General features: G+C 44.8%; 1 protein-coding gene across 2 annotated transcripts in view; it reads left to right on the top strand.

Moving 5' to 3' along the window:
- LOC105891048 (complement C3-like) overlaps positions 1–17,393 on the top strand; it is an 81,583-nt gene that overhangs the window by 14,500 nt on the left and 49,690 nt on the right. For both annotated transcript variants that reach the window (XM_042703549.1, XM_031562545.2), the window contains exons 16-24: positions 648–719; positions 953–1,147; positions 3,085–3,205; positions 6,380–6,468; positions 6,755–6,894; positions 8,090–8,305; positions 15,110–15,170; positions 15,448–15,534; positions 16,068–16,271. In XM_042703549.1, the coding sequence (XP_042559483.1) occupies positions 648–719; positions 953–1,147; positions 3,085–3,205; positions 6,380–6,468; positions 6,755–6,894; positions 8,090–8,305; positions 15,110–15,170; positions 15,448–15,534; positions 16,068–16,271 (1,185 nt within the window). The remainder of the gene's footprint in view (positions 1–647; positions 720–952; positions 1,148–3,084; positions 3,206–6,379; positions 6,469–6,754; positions 6,895–8,089; positions 8,306–15,109; positions 15,171–15,447; positions 15,535–16,067; positions 16,272–17,393) is intronic.

The raw sequence follows: 17,393 nt of genomic DNA, 5'->3' as shown, positions 1-17,393 counted from the left end.
AATGGTACCTCATTTTTGAAAATCGGTCAAACGGTTCAAAAGTTACAGTGTTAACAAAAGTCCAACTTTGACCCGTTGGTGGCGCGAGTGTGGTCTAGTGGGAGACATGAAACTTGGTGTGAGTGACGAAGGGACTGTCCTTAATGAGTGTGCCAAATTTCAGAAAAAGTGACCATATGGGATTTGAGAAAAATTGTAGGAAGAGTAGGCTTTCAAAGCAGTTTGATAAAACCGGTAATAGCGGAAAATCTATACAACCGAAAATTGGCGCCATTGAACGTCGAATTCGTCTTGATCCAAGGAATCCAATGGTACCTCATTTTTGAAAATCGGTCAAACGGTTCAAAAGTTGTGTGTGTTAACAAAAGTCCAACTTTGACCCGTTGGTGGCGCTAGTGTGGTCTAGTGGGAGACATGAAACTTGGTGTGAGTGACGAAGGGACTGTCCTTAATGAGTGTGCCAAATTTCAGAAAAAGTTACCATACGGTTCTAGGGGCTGCCATTGACTCCCATGGTACAAGAATAATAAAGCCTACAATAACAATAGGTTTCCTCCTGACGAAGGAATCCTAATAATACATAGTTAATGGGTGTCATTCAGGTCTTGCTCAGTCTGTTAAGGTTGTTTTGTGTCTCCTCTCCCCAGAACCCACATGCCCAAAGCCACCCCAGAGGAGACGTAGAGCCATCACCATTCAGGACTTGCAGAACTCTCTGAGTAAGTTCAGTTGCCACCACAGCCTCCAGCGGGATTTACATCCAAATATTCATCCAAATGTTTCATTTTATTTTATTTTGTGAGTCATTCCAGAGTTATACCAGGCAGAGCTAAAATGTACATAAACTTTTATTGAAAAGGGTCAACAACATGAATTTTGAGTAACCTATTCAAATAGGTGACCCTTGAAACAGTCACACGTAATTTTAAGCACTTTTTTGTTTTCCTCTCAGCTGCTAAGTACAAGGGAACAGAGCGTCAGTGCTGTGTGGATGGAATGAAGGACAACATCATGGGGTTCACCTGTCAACGTCGAACAGAATATATCACAGATGGAGACAAGTGTGTGAAGGCCTTCTTGCACTGCTGCACGGAGATGGCCGATCAGAAGAAAGAAGCCAAAGATGAGCAACTTCATCTAGCCCGCAGTAAGAACCCCAAAATCTACATATTGTGTGGAAATACACATACATGCAGACACACCCACACTCTTTCACAAACACATATACACACATACCCACCCACAAAAATGCACACACAAAATATATGTACGATACATACACACATGCATATATACATATATACATATATACATCCATTCATCCATCTATCCATACATACATACATACATACATACGTACGTACATACAGTCAGGTCCATACATATTTGGACATTGACACAATTTTCATCTTTTTGGCTCTGTACACCACCACAATGGATTTGAAATGAAACAAATCAAGATGTGCTTGAAGTGCAGACTTTCAGCTTTAATTTGAGGGTATTAGAAAATTCCACTTCTTTGCCTTAAAAAACCCCTTTGGTTGCTTTCGCAGTATGCTTCGGGTCATTGTCCATCTGCACTGTGAAGCGCCGCCGTCCAATGAGTTCTGCAGCATTTGGCTGACTATGTGCAGATACTATTGCCCGAAACACTTCAGAATTCATCCTGCTGCTTTTGTCAGCAGTCACATCATCAATAAATACATTTACATTTACATTTACATTTAGTCATTTAGCAGACGCTTTTGTCCAAAGCGACGTACAAGGGAGAGAATAGTCAAGCTACGAGCAATAGAACCTGGTGTAACAATAAATACTACTTTACATAAGAAATCTAACAAAATGAAATAAAAAAAGAAAAAGAAGTGCAGAAATGTATTTGCTGTAATTGCAAGTTACGCACTAGTCGAAGTGCCAGTTAGGACGGGAAGTGCTCTCTGAAGAGTTGGGTCTTCAAAAGCTTCTTAAAGGTAGAGAGGGATGCCCCTGCTCTGGTAGTGCTAGGTAGTTCATTCCACCAATGTGGAACTACAAATGAGAATAGTCTGGACTGCCGTACTTGCACAGACGGCAGTGCCAAACGACGATCACTAGAAGAGCGCAGCATCCTGGGTGTAACATTTGCCCTTACAAGAGCATTTAGGTAGGTGGGAGCAGAACCATCAAGCACTCTGTAGGCAAGCATAAGTGACTTGAACTTAATTTGAGCAGCTACAGGCAGCCAGTGGAGTTCAATGAGTAGCGGGGTGACATGTGCCCTTTTTGGTTGGTTAAAACCCAGACGCACCGCCTGCGTTCTGGATCATTTGTAGTGGTTTCACCACGCAAGCCGGCAGGCGTTGCAGTAATCAAGGCGGAAACTCACCAAGGTTTGCACCAGCAACAATACAATAGGGGAGAGGGTGACCACACCCTATAAGTGATATGAAGGGGGAGACAGTGGGCTAAGGGATTCACCTATGGGGGGAGGGGAGAGATAACAGGGTACAAAGGGTGATAGGAGGAAGGAGGCTATCTAGGAGGGAAGGGGTTCACATGCCATTTGTTGACAGAGTACACATTCAAGAATGAGTTACAGATACAAAATAAGGCTACACTTAGTTAATGTCTTACAACAACAGAATAGCAAAATGTCAGGTTCCATCAGTCCCCCCACACACATACACATAAACTCACAAAAATACATACATACATACATACATACATACATACATACATACATACAGTACATACATACATACACAAATACATACATACATACATACATACATACATACATACATACATACAGTACCCACACATTATTTCACACACATACATACACATATATATACATACACAAACACACACACACACACACTATCTCACACAAATACAAACATATATACCCAGTGTGCCCAGACTAAACTTTGGAGCAGCACAAAGAGACAAAAAAAGTCTTGATCATATGTATTCATGTGAACCTCATGTGTATTCATGTGAACCTCCATTCCGTTCCATTTCTAGGTTCAGGCCTTCATACATTGTTAAAGTTGCTATATTAATGAACATAACTGAAACTGAACTTGTTCCTTTTCTACACAGGTAGTGAGGATGATGATTACTACACAGACTCGAACGACATTGTTTCCCGTTCCCAGTTCCCAGAGAGTTGGCTTTGGGATGATGGGGATCTTCCCCAGTGCCCCCCAGATGACAAACACTGGTGAGAGAGGCATGCTAACTGACAGGGAAATATGGTTCCCTATAGCAGTTGACTTCGATATAACATATGGGACGATGCGCATGCTTTACTCTTCCCCTCACTAGCTTTGAGTGCCGCGGTTCGGCATTTAGCCTGAGAAGTTCGAGTTGCTATCTCTAGCTTGCTAGCTGGCTAGTTCTCTGACTACCTTGCTAGCTCTTTGTCTGCTACTCAACATGATTCGTTGTGATAGTTTGTACTCGTGCTAACTTTTCTCTCGTTTCAGAAATGTCGAGGCAGGCGTACCCAGACTGCGGGCACGCCAAGGATAAGGGGGACCGGCACCGCCGGTGCGTCGTCTGCCTGGGCAGGGACCACGCAGAGGCAGCACTCAGCTGTGACGACCCCGCCTGCGACATCTGCGCCACCATGACGCTGGCCAGAGCTACGAAGCACCTTGCGTACTGGGAGCGCAAGGACGCAAGGAAGCCGACGCCAGGGCCGACTGGGGAGATTCCCCCAGTTGGGCTGCGTGCTCCGTCGGCTTCGGGTAGTGGGGTGTCAGGCAGCCGCGCTTTCGCCACAGCCGCACCCGCTAGCCCGTCTCCCTCTCCCACTCCTCCACCCGCCCTCCTGGTAACAATGGACCACGAGGCGGTGGAGCTGCCCACTGGCTTTGACGACCAGCCCGTTCCAGACCTGGACTTCGGGCTGGATACGGAGAGCCTGCTCGACTGCTCGACGAGCACGTGTCCGACGAGGAGGACACAGAGATGGATGTGGCCGAACGACCGCGGGCAACCTCTCACCCGGTCTCATCCAGAACCATGGGCCAGCAGCTACATGAGGTAGCACTGAGGGCGGCGGGCCGCCTGGGTCTCCCCCTCCCTCCCCCTCCCAGCGTGCAGACTTCGCTGCTGGACGGGGAGTTCTACAGCGGGCCCCCTGTAGCAGCTCCCAGCACCATCCCCTTCTTTGCGGAGGTGCATGGGGAGCTCACGACCACATGGGCCACCCCCTACTCAGGGCGTGCCCCGGTCCCTGGTTTTGCCGCCTACCTCCACCTCGACCAGGCAAAGGAGAGCGGCTACCTCTCCTTCCCGCCGGTGGAGGACACAGTGACGGGCTACCTGTCGCCCGCCTCCCCCACGATGCGCCTTGGCCAGACACCCCTCCTGCCCACGCGAGTGGCCAGGCACCAGGCGGCTCTGGCCGAAAAGTCGTACCTGGCGGCTGGGTAAGGAGGTAGACAAGGGTTTCTGTGGACGCATTGGCCCACCAGTGGCCGGACATGCGCTTGTATGCGTTTCCCCCGATCCCTCTCCTCCAGCATGTGCTGAGCAGAATAATGGAGGAGGGCAGAGAATTACTGTTAGTGGCTCCCCTTCGGCCCAATCGGCCATGGGTTGCGGATCTGAACAGAATGTCAGTGCAACCGTCCTGGGAGCTGCCTCTTCGGAGAGACCTCCTATCACAGGCACACGTGAAGTGGCGCAGTTTTGAATGATGGTCTGTCTCGCGTGGGTGCGACCCCATCAACTGCGCGCTGGGCGTCATATTAGAATTCCTACAGCAGTTGTTTGATGAGGGGAAGGCTGCTTCCACTCTCAAAGTATACCTGGCGGCCATCTCAGTCTGTCATGCAGGTATCAATGGTAAATCCCACACTTTATGGCTGGTGTGAGGCGTCTCAGGGTGCCTGACAGGCACCTTATACCCTCGTGGGATCTGCTGGTAGTGTTACGTGCTCTCACAGGGCTACCGTTTCATTAAAAACCACGCTGTTACTGGCACTGATGTCAGCAAAGCGCGCGTTGGTTGGTGCGTTGAGTTGTCAGCCCATCGTGCCTTCAGTTCTCGATCACTGGGGACAAAGTGGTTATGCGACCGAATGCTGCTTACACACCTCAGGTGGTGACAACCCCATTCCGCAACCAGGTGATTGAGTTGGCAGTATTTTCACCTCCTCCTTTCGCGTCAGCGGAGGAGGAGCGTTTGAACAAGCTTTGCCTGGTGCGCGCTCTCCAGTGTTATGTGGAGCGCACGGGGGCTTTCAGACAATCTGATCAGCTGTTTGTGTGCTTTGGCGCACGAGCAAGGGGCAGACCTCTGTCGAAACCAAGCCTCTCCCGTTGGATAGTAGAGGCTATTGAGATGCCATATACAAGTTTGTCCTTAGAACCCCCAGAGAGGCTGCATGCGCACTCTACTCGGGGGGTCTCTTCTTCCTGGGCCTTATTGAAAGGAGTCTCAGTAGAAGAAATTTGTAAGGCTGCAAGCTGGAGTTATCACCACACTTTCATTAGGTTATATAGGTAAGATAGTACATATAGTTAGATAGTACTAGTTTCCTACAAGGTGTTCTACAGGCAGGCGATCTCTGATCCCCAGAGCCTAAGAATAGATAAATTATGTATGTGTTCATCAGCTTCTATATGTTAGTCGCGAATTAACCTAATTCTTACGGGCAGTTCTGCAGGCAGGTGATCGGTGATCCCCGTTGCCTAGGAGTAAAATAAATGCCCTGTAATGTTCACCACCAGTTGCTGTGTGAACTTCTTAGAAGGGCAAAAATGAGGAGTTGGTGTGTGTTTTGGCTGTCACTGTAATTCACGCATGATGGGATACGGTCCCATATGTTATATCGCAGTCAACTGCGATAGGGAACGTCTGGGTTACTTACGTAACCCCGGCTCCCTTATCAGGGAGCAGATATAACAAGCGTGGCGTTTACAGTGTTTGTTCTCGGGTCTGTGTTTTAAGCTCAGTATTACAAGAGAACGATGCTTGCCCAACGCGGCTATTTAAGCGCTCCTGAGGGGGCGGGCTCAGGAGAGTGATTGGACGCATCTCAGCCTTCCGGCGTGAGTGAATAGTGCTTCGATTGGTTCCGTGACTACGTCACGTCCCATATGTTATATCTGGTCCCTGCTAAGGGAACCGGGGTTACGTAAGTAACCAAGACGTTACTTTTATGAAAGAGAAATACATCTTTTTATTTCATCTACCATTTATTCATTTCTTTCATCCTTTCTGATATTACTGAATTATTACATTAATTACAAAAATGTAATAATTTTAGTTGAGAATAATAATAATAATAATAATAATAATAATAATAATTCAAAAGTCCTTTGAACAATGACATAAATGTACAATATACAGTATATGACAATTCATCACTGCCAATTCCAGCACTTCCACCTCCATTACAAAGAAGAGCTTCCTGAAAGACTCCATCACCAGTTGGCAGGTTACAGCCATCAGCATTTCAAAAACTCATGGTAAATCAGCAAGCTCACACTCTCACAGACTTCCCAAAACTCTCAGAAATCCAATGTAGAGCTCATAAAACTCACATAACTCTTTCTGAGAACTTAAAGAACTATTTCTTAGAAATCACAGAACTTTTGTTAGAAGGCATATGTAGATCTCTTAGTAGAGATTTTAGAGCTCAACACGCAGACAGACAGTCCTTTCTATCTGTATGCTGGTGCCATTTGTGCTTTAGCCACTCCATTTTCTCTCACTGTCTTGCCTTTCTTTGTGCATCCACCTCTGTTTCCTCAGGGATCTGTGTGGCGGAGCCCTACGAAATGATTGTAATGAAAGATTTCTTCATCGATCTGAAGCTGCCCTACTCTGTAGTGCGAAATGAGCAGATTGAAATCAAAGCCATCCTCTATAACTACAAAGACTACGAAATCAAGGTAACATTTTGCATTGAATCTTTAGAGAGCAAAATCACAATAACACTTGCGACACACTACAGTTTTCCAGTGTTTTGCCAGCCATTAAAAATATGTAGAAAAGTTCAAATCAAATGTGTAAATCTGCACACAAAAAAAACACTGTTTGTGATACTATGGGTAACTATAAATTAGGGGCATATGTGATTGAATCCCAAAAAGGATATGAACGCTAATTGATTGAATAGGTGCCAATCGCCACAGGTTTGTCCGGTGAGAACAATGATGGATGTCAAGTAAATTCCCAATGATGATGGATTTTATTAGCACACACACACTCTCAAGACATGAATGGCAAGATGGACATGAACTGACTGTTGAACCATGTTGGAAGTATCCGTGTAAAGGATTGATATGATGAACAGTGATACAATGATCTGTGTGAAAGGATGAACATTGAACCATGAATCCGTGTTTTCTATGGAATGATACAAATAACAAATATATACAAATATTACTAATTATGTACAACACATATTTACACACATGATTAATATTACGGCTACAACATGAAGGTGGATCTGTCCCTTTTTCCCCCGTGCTGCATTCCATTTACCCCATTACCAACGGTAACTCTTTGAAATTGCGGAATAACTGATTAAAATATGATGAGATAGTAAATGATTACAACCCTACATGAACTAACATCTATACTATATACTGTTGACATGAAACAGACTAATTAGCGAAATCACACATATAACAACACTCACTTTCTGAACATCGCACGACAAGAATGATCGTTAATGTCTCTGACTGTGATCTTGACTCGTCCAACGCAAATCCAATAGGTGATGTACTCCTCCAACTTCTCTTGATCAACAACCGGACAGAGGTGGGTCGGATGTATATAGGAGTGATGAGGGGAGAGTTGAAACCGGCTTGGGGCTAGAAACTGTTCAGTAGTTTTCCACTGTGCATGAGCCCCTATGGAAAATCTGGGAATACGCAATTGGGTGAGCTTTCTGTGGTCCCCAATCTCATGAGTGGCCTGCAAAACGGGGTGCACAGCTGGACGCCGCTGGTAGAGGCAGCCTTCTGAACAGTACAAATTATTGACTTTGAATTGTATGGGTTTGCCCATGAATAAAAACAAACAACCGATGTACTGTAATAGGGTTAAACACCAAAGAGACACTCTCTCTCCATCTGCCAGGTGCGTGTGGAGCTTTTGGAGACCGAGGACGTGTGCAGCGTGGCCACCAAGAAGGGCAAGTACCGCGACACCATTGAAATGGATGCCATGACGTCACGAGCAGTTCCCTTTGTCATGATCCCCATGCAGCTGGGCAAACACACCATCGAGGTGAAGGCATCTGTGTACGACAAGCCACACCTCCACGATGGTGTCAAGAAGGACCTGCTGGTGGTGGTGAGTGTATCTCCAGAAACAAACAAACAAACAAACAATCAAACAAATCAGTAGAAGGCTGCATGGCTGGCTGGATGGATGAATGGTGGGATAGATAGATAGTTGGATAGATTAATGGATGGATGGATGGGTGGATGGATGGATGGAGGGATAGACAGATAGTTGTATAGATGGGTGGATGGGATGATGGATTGATGGATGGATGGATATAGAGGCTAAAGGGCCCGTCACACCATAACGTTCTGGTCAACGTTCTATGACGTTAGAGGAAACGTTGGTAATCGCCCATGGTCGCTGGTATAGCGCCATAAGAGCGTTGTGTGGACGCTGGTGACGCTGGTAATCGGCGGTAATTGGCGGAGAACGCCGGTCCAAAAAAAAAGTTTGTGAACATGCACAAAAGTTCTCACGGAGACCAGCATTCTTCAACGTTTAATTTTAAACGCTGGAGAATGCTGAAGTGCTGATGTTGAGACATGTGTACAGTTGATACAACCGAAATAACTTATGTGCGCAACAATCCTGAGACGTGATTTTTAGTTTTCACATGCCTACTAACGTCCTCTTTGATCCCGGGAAATTTGAGCACCTTACCCATCTCCCGTACAAAGATATCGGCGAAAGTTTTTTCACCAAGGGAAGATCTTAATTTTATCATGTCCCTTCTACAATGAATATGTTATTAACCATATGTGATCAACAAACGCAACTTACATCATTGCAAACGTTATTCTGTGCACTATAAATCTACATATTCCATGCTATCATGTCGTGCAAGCTCATTGCATAATCTAGCAAAAAGCGTGAGATGGTCAGCGGGGTACAGTTGAGACACAATGTCTCAACACAATGTCTCAACTGTACCTGCGATAAGCAGGTTAGAAATCAAAGTTAGACAACGAACAAAGCAAATTAAAATAAAATGTTATATTTTTGATATTAGAACTGTCCTATATTAATGGGTGTCTTTTCAAACATGAAAGTACTAAGAATGATTTATCGTGAGGTCTAAATAAGCAAGGTGGGAGATCGGGTACAGTTGATACAGCTTGTGATATAGCCTGTATTTTCAATCCTTGGTCAGTCACCATCAATGGGTTTAAATGGGCGGCGACTTTAACAAGGGAAATCTCTCCCGCGAACTCCCCAAATACAAACAATTTATTAAATGCCCGACCAGAGAGGAGAACATTCTGGATCACTGCTACACCACAGCAAGCAGAGCCTATCACGCCGTCCCCCGCGCTGCACTGGGACTCTCGGACCACGTCATGGTCCATTTGATTCCTGCATACAGGCAGAAACTTAAACTCTGCAAACCTGTTGTCAGGACTTCAAAGCAGTGGACCAGTGAGGCTGTGGAGGATCTTCAGGCGTGCTTGGACTGTACAGACTGGGAGGTGTTCAGGACTGCTTCAAACAGCTTGGACGAGTACACAGAGGCTGTGACTTCCTATATCAGCTTCTGTGAGGACAGCTGTGTTCCATCACGCACCAGGGTTAGTTACAACAATGACAAACCCTGGTTCACAGTAAAACTCAAAAAGTTGAGGTTGGAGAAGGATGAGGCGTTCAGGAGTGGGAATAGAGACGGATATGTAGAGTCTAAATACAGGTTTAGGAAGGAGGTGAGAGATGCTAAACGTGTGTATTCTAAGAAACTTGAACACCAGTTCTCAGCCAACGACTCTGCCTCCGTCTGGAAAGGGCTTAGGCTGATCACAAATTGTAAGCCTAGAGCCCCCCACTCCACTAACGACTCACGCCTGGCCAACAACTTGAATGAGTTCTACTGTCGCTTTGATGGACAATGGAACAGTCCTGACACCATCCCCCGTGACACCTCCCTCCAGCCCCAGCCCATCAACTGCACCGCCCCCACCACAGCAGAGGCCTGCGCCTCACAACTGCCCACCTCAGAGCCCCCCCCTCCTCCCCCTCCACAGTGACGACTCTCTCCATCCTTGAGAGAGACGTCAACAGTCTTTTTAAGAGACAGAACCCCCGTAAAGCAGCCGGGCCAGACTCTGTCTCTCCATCAATCCTGAAGCACTGTGCTGATCAGCTGTCTCCGGTGTTCACAGACATTTTTAACACCTCACTGGAGATATGCCATGTACCAGCCTGCTTCAAGTCCTCCACCATCATCCCCGTCCCCAAAAAAACAAAAGTCACTGGACTCAACGACTACAGACCCGTCGCCCTGACATCTGTGGTTATGAAGGCATTTGAGCGTCTGGTGCTGGTTCACCTCAAAGCCATCACTGACCCTCTACTGGACCCCCTGCAGTTTGCCTACAGAGCCAACAGGTCTGTAGACGATGCAGTTAACATGGCCCTTCACTTCATCCTCCAGCACCTGGACTCCTCAGGAACCTACGCCAGGATCCTGTTTGTTGACTTCAGCTCTGCCTTCAACACAATCATTCCGGCTCTGCTTCAGGACAAGCTCTCCCAGCTGAACGTGCCTGACTCCACCTGCAGGTGGATCACAGACTTCCTGTCTGACAGGAGGCAACGCGTGAGGCTGGGGAAGCATGTCTCTGACTCCAGGACCATAAGCACCGGTTCCCCTCAGGGCTGCGTTCTTTCCCCTCTACTCTTCTCCCTGTATACCAACAGCTGCACCTCCAGTCACCAGTCCGTCAAACTCCTTAAGTTCGCGGACGACACCACCCTCATTGGGCTTATCTCTGGGGGGGATGAGTCCGCTTACAGGTGGGAGATTGACCATCTGGTGACCTGGTGTGGGCAGAACAACCTGGAGCTAAATGCTCTGAAGACAGTGGAGATGGTCGTAGACTTCAAAAGGAACCCAGCCCCACCCACCCCCATCACCCTGAGTGACTCCCCAGTCGACACTGCAGAGTCCTTCCGCTTCCTGGGCACCATCATCTCCCAGGACCTCAAGTGGGGGCTGAACATCAGCTCCCTCACCAAAAGAGCTCAACAGAGGATGTACTTTCTGCGGCAGCTGAAGAAGTTTAACCTGCCAAAGACAATGATGGTGCACTTCTACACCTGCATCATCGAGTCCATCCTCACCTCCTCCATCACCGTCTGGTACGCTGCTGCCACTGCCAATGACAAAGGCAGACTGCAGCGTATCATCCGTTCCGCCGAGAAGGTGATTGGCTGCAATCTGCCCTCTCTACAGGACCTGTTTGCCTCTAGGACCCTGAGGCGGGCAGGTAAGATTGTGGCCGATCCCTCACACCCGGGTCACAAACTTTTCGAGGTCCTTCCCTCCGGCAGGAGGCTGCGGTCCATCAGGACCAAAACCTCACGCCACAAAACCAGCTTCTTCCCGGCTGCCGTTGGCCTTAGTAACAAGGCCACCTGACGTGGACTCTCATCCCGCCCCCACACCTCAAGCCTGTGTTATGTTAACACACACTACATTGCACACTGCACATTGCACATCCACTTTTGCACTCCTGCCCTGCTTTTTGTATTGTAGTACTTATTGTGTTTGTGTAGTACTTACTGTGTTTTTATGTTTTATGTTATGTGTAGTACTTTCTGTGTTTGTATGTTTTTATGTTTACTGTATGCACCTATACATCAGAACAAATTCCAGGTAGGTGTAAACCTACTTGGCAATAAATACTATTCTGATTCTGATTCTGAACTGTACTCAGTCTACCCTATGTAAACCGATGCTTTTCAAGCAGGGTTCAGTTGATTTTGGGCTACCGTAGAGAACACCCATTATGGAGGATCCAGAAAGACTAAGGAGGGTATATATGCTTGCTATAGCGCAGCATGAAGTAGATGTACTGAACTTGAACATAGCTGAGCATTGTTATAGCTGGTGCTGTTCCATGGCAGATGGATATGATATGAAGACTCTTGTGACATGGACAATAATAATAAACATTAAGAAACACAAATTCAGTGTCAAATTTAATCATTATTTAATAACATAAACCCAGTTACTTTCAACAACTTGATCGGGGCCGCTCCTATATAGTGCAAAAAAGGACAAGGGGTCATAAATCCAATACAAAAACTAGTTATTTTTAATTAAAGGAAATCTTTAGAAATATAAGTGCAATGACATTAAACATGTCAAACATTAAACATTAAACTGTCAACACAACATTTAAGAACTTTTGGGAGGACATGTCAAGACATGAACCACATGACAGCTAAAATAAAAAAGTTAAAATGCCGCTGCCCCACTATATTAAAACTTTGGTTACTTTACTTGTGTCCACCTTTAGAGCATTAGTCTACACACTTCTTGTTGAGTTAGAGCAGCAGCTGATTTTCAAGGTGTGTAGAGTTCATCCGGGCTCGCTTTGCAGTAAACGGCAATCCAGCACAGCCGAAGAGTCACTTGCAGGCGGCCGAGGCAGGTAGGCCAGTATTGAGTTTCAGGGACAGTTTTTTGATATTCTGAAAGGAGTTCAGCAGATCCATATTGACCGAGACACAGGCTAGGTTCCCTTCTAACTCCCCTGTACCTTCTGGACTTCATTGAGGAAAATAAATCATCTTCATCTGATGAATGTTGTCCAACTTGCTTCAGCCCCTACCATCCGGTCAAGATGTTGTCTGACATAGACTAGACCTGTACAATGACAAACAACAATTCTGACAATTAAGTATTGAGCTGCCATCAAGAGTGCATCTTAACACAGAAATAGCTATAAATAGCTACTTGAGATGACAGACCTACAGTATATATACAGAATGATAACATTATTTTCTATTTCTACATGCATCACAATTCATAATCCTACATTATTGCTAACCGAGACCCCTGAGCATGAACATGAAAGACGTGCACGTTGCAAAGCCACCACATCGTGATAAATTCGAGATAACGACATACACATTGACATGTCCAACTGTCTGACAACGATGGTGTGCGCATTTACATCGTTCCTGTTTCAGGGCATGGGAGGCAGCCAAATGATTAGCCTAATATCAGTTTATGCGGTGTGTCTTATTGCTGATGACTGATCTGCAGTTTTTAACACAATATGAGAGACTGAACATAATAATGCTATGAACTGAAACGAATGGAAGACAGGAATGGAATTATTATTAGTCTATTGGATGACGGCTGTTAACAGAAGGATGGGTACAGAAGTATATAGCTAGCCTAGCTAGCTAGCTGATGTTAGCATACTCAGGGTGGTTGCAAGTGCTAGCCAAAATGAGGCTACAAGTGCCATGACACGCATATTTTGCTTATTGTAGCAAAGCTAATAAACAACAAAAACGCTGTCTGAACTACTAATGGAAAGGGACAAATACTGTACTTACCAACACATGCTTGCGCAGATTTGAAGATTCATTTTTACAAGCAGAAAGTTCTGTCTGGCGGGGCAGGCACAGCTTACACAGCATTATATAGCTGTTGTCTCTTTTAGGTTGGAAGGCAAACTGCTTGCTGAGTTGTGGATACGGGGTTTCTTCATCTTCTTTAATTTTAACTTGCGGAAAGTTCGGTGCTTCAGCTTGTTGGTCGTCCGCAGCTTGTTGGTAGTCCGCACTATCATCTTTCTCCATCTCTATCTCTCGTGACTCGACACCGGCGGGCTTGCATCGACTCAATCATCCACTCTATGCAGCATCCACCACTGCAATGAGAATTGTCGTGCGCGATTCCCGCCTTTCGGTTTCCTTTCTTGAACTATGTTTTTTTTTTACTCAGTAACGGATGTAATTTCCAATGTAGCGAAGTACAATACTTCAGTCAAAATCTACTTAAGTAAAAGTAAAATTACCGATTTCAAAAACTACTTAAAAATTACAAAGTACACAAAAAAACTACTCAATTACAGTAACGTGAGTAAATGTAATTCGTTACTTTACACCTCTGGCTATAGCGCAGCATGAAGTAGATGTACTGAACTTGAACATAGCTGAGCATTGTTATAGCTGGTGCTGTTCCATGGCAGATGGATATGATATGAAGACTCTTGTGACATGGACAATAATAATAAACATTAAGAAACACAAATTCAGTGTCAAATTTAAATCATTTATTTTAATAACATAAACCCCCAGGAATAACACCCCTTATTTCGTAAATCACAGTAATAATACCAGTAAATAAATATAACATTAAACAATTAAAGGAAATAATAATCATAATCACACATTCACACAAGTATTAATGCCTGCTCGGCCTCATCCAGGTCCCCCTGAGTTTTGGCTATGATCGCCTTCAACTGGAACTACAAAGGTAAACAATAAACAATAAGCAATAAACAATTGTCTTTCACTTGTTATTCAATATCATAGTATAATTATATGAATAAGTCAGTATTTCTGGTGTGTCACACCTTGGATGGGCTCTTCCTCGTGGTGTTGTTCTTTGTTCGTGGTGTTTGCATTCTTCTTCCTTGCAGCGCGGGTAGCAGAAGCCCCCCTCACACCTTTCGTCTTGGCGGCATGATGTTCACTGTTCAGGACAACTGAATCCACTGATTTTCCAGCGTTTTATACCCGTTTGACCATAAAACCCACACACCAGCAAAACACTATTCTGTCGTTATTCACACGTTAGTCTAACGTTGACTAATCGTTCGTCGCGCGCCAGTGACACGTCATCACACGCTAATAGTTTTCTGGGGTGTCTTACTTGGTCGCTGTTACACGCTCCTCATGTGTCAGTCCCACGCTAGTCATGTGTCAGTCCCACGCGTTAGTCACACGTTAGATGTGTCCACCTCGCCCTAGAACGCTCGAAATTGAACAATTAGAACTTTCAGAGAAAGTTGACCAGAACGTTATGGTGTGACGGGGCCTTAAAGGTGGATGGATGTAATTTCTTTTTTATTTCAGTCTGAAGGTGTACGGACGGAGGTTCCTGTGAAGAAAGTCGTTCTGAACCCAGCAGGTCATGGTGATTGTGATGAAGTTCTTGACATAGAAGTTGAATCATCATCAGTTGGATCATTGACAGTTATTCTATATTAACTATTATCATTATCATTATTATTAGAAGTAGCAATAGTAGTAGTAAAATGTATAATATATAAAGTACATGACACTTTAGTAATACCTTTGTATTAATATTATTATATTTAAAAATATTATTCTATTGCTGCAATTCCTTCATTCTTTTTCTCTCACTCCGTATATCTCTATATGTCTCTCACTCTCCTACCTCTGTAAACAAGGTGGGCAACAAATTGAGGAAATTCTGAGCAAAATCCCAAAGAAACAGGTGCCCGGCACACCGGCCAGTACTTACTTCTCGGTCTCAGGTTGGTGCCAACCCTTACCTCTCTGTTAGACCACCTGTGTCTTTTTAAGCCCTCCCTTCCTATGAGCCCAGTGTGCTCTGATTGGTCAGTTATGCAGGAAATAAGGATTGTGTGTGCAAGATTACCTCATCTTGTAACAAAGGAAAGCGGCTGGAATTCCAACAAGGTGTTTGAAGCCGCTGAGTTCAGTACTTTAGTTTGGAGAGAGTTACTCCCTCTGCCATGTGCTTTGGGCTTTTAAAATTGGCAGACCATTTACATGCATCAAAAGCTATATAACACAATAAAGGAAAGGGAAAACCATAATAGGTCCTCTTTAAATAGATTTGTTAGGAATGCATTTTTACTTACCTTTTTTTCTGCACTGAGGATGCGATAACCTTGAACTTTTCCACTGTATTTATTGATTCCACTTTAATTTTTTTCTGTGTTCTTCACCTAATTTTGATCGTGAGCTCATTATTCTGATCTTATAAGATTTGCTTTTTATAATATTCTATGAATATTGAGTATGTGACTGTGTGTCTTATCAGGGGAGCAGATCAGCCAGACCATTGAGCAAGCCATCACAGGACACTCCATGGGCTCCCTCATCCAGCAACCCTGGGGCTGTGCAGAGCAGACCATCAGCTCCATGACACTTCCCCTCATCGCCACCCACTACCTGGACTCCACCGTCCAATGGGAGAAGGCGGGGCTGGAGAAGAGAGACACAGCCATCGAACACATCAAATTTGGTGAGTCAGGACTATGCAAATATAAACATTACTGAGTCACAGACTATCAAATACATCAACATGGGTAAGTCATGACTATTCAATACATAAATATAAGTGAGTGACAGACTATCAAATACATCAACATGGGTAAGTCATGACTATTCAATACATAAATATAAGTGAGTCACAGACTATAAAATAGTGCATTGAACAAAACCATTTATAACACAAGTATCCGAGCAGGTAGGGTAATTGCCCCCTGTCTTTTTGAGAAGTTACATTTACATCATAAAAAAAACAATGTTAGCTTTACTTATTAGACCTGTCACTATCACCTAAGTTTAAAGCTTTTGGTCTGTATTTTACCACAATGACTTACTTTGTTGTCCCTGCCATCCAATCGGAAAAGGCAAGTTCAATTTCCGACAGCTATTGAGTGCGTATCATCAGGGTCCCTTCTTGACTTGACAACTGCAGCACATCAGTGCAGATGTTTTGGCAGTAGTTTATGTTATGAGAGATATGTTTACAATATAGAAGTTTGGTCATCATACCCCACGGTTTCAACACCCATGGTGAGTCACATACAAAAAATGAGTCAACATGAATGGGTGAAATACAACAACATGGGTGAGCCACATACTGCAAATAGGCCTACACCAACACGGGTGAGCGACAGACATCAAAAACATCAACATAATAGGAAGACCTAAAGATACAGAAAGGGTGTGTGTGTAAATATTTTTGTGTCTGTATAAGTGTGTGTCTGTGTAAGTATGACAGATATGTGCGTGTAATTCCTAGCATTTGCTAGCCCACAACATTTGAGGTCGGGAAGTTCGGTCTGGCATTGCTCCGTTGGGGAGAAACTATGCCCGAATCAGATTCTGTTCGTACCAATCAAATTGTCAGGGCGGGCTTTATACGATGATGGACAGATGATCAACAGTAACGTAATCAACCACATTACCAAAGAGCGCTTGGGTTGAATTCGTTTTCAACAAACATTGCTGCCGCTGGAGAGCTGATTGGCTGATTGGATGTAGGTCTATCCAATTGAGCGAAGAGGCATTTTTTTTCTGGTTCGGTTGAAACACGCCCCATAATCACAGCCCAATGGAGCAGTATCAGACTCATATT

The sequence above is a fragment of the Clupea harengus genome, chromosome 24 (genome assembly GCF_900700415.2).
Source record: "Clupea harengus chromosome 24, Ch_v2.0.2, whole genome shotgun sequence".
Lineage (NCBI taxonomy): Eukaryota > Metazoa > Chordata > Actinopteri > Clupeiformes > Clupeidae > Clupea > Clupea harengus.
Note: the sequence above shows the minus strand (reverse complement) of the source record. Positions and strands in the feature narration are given on the sequence as shown.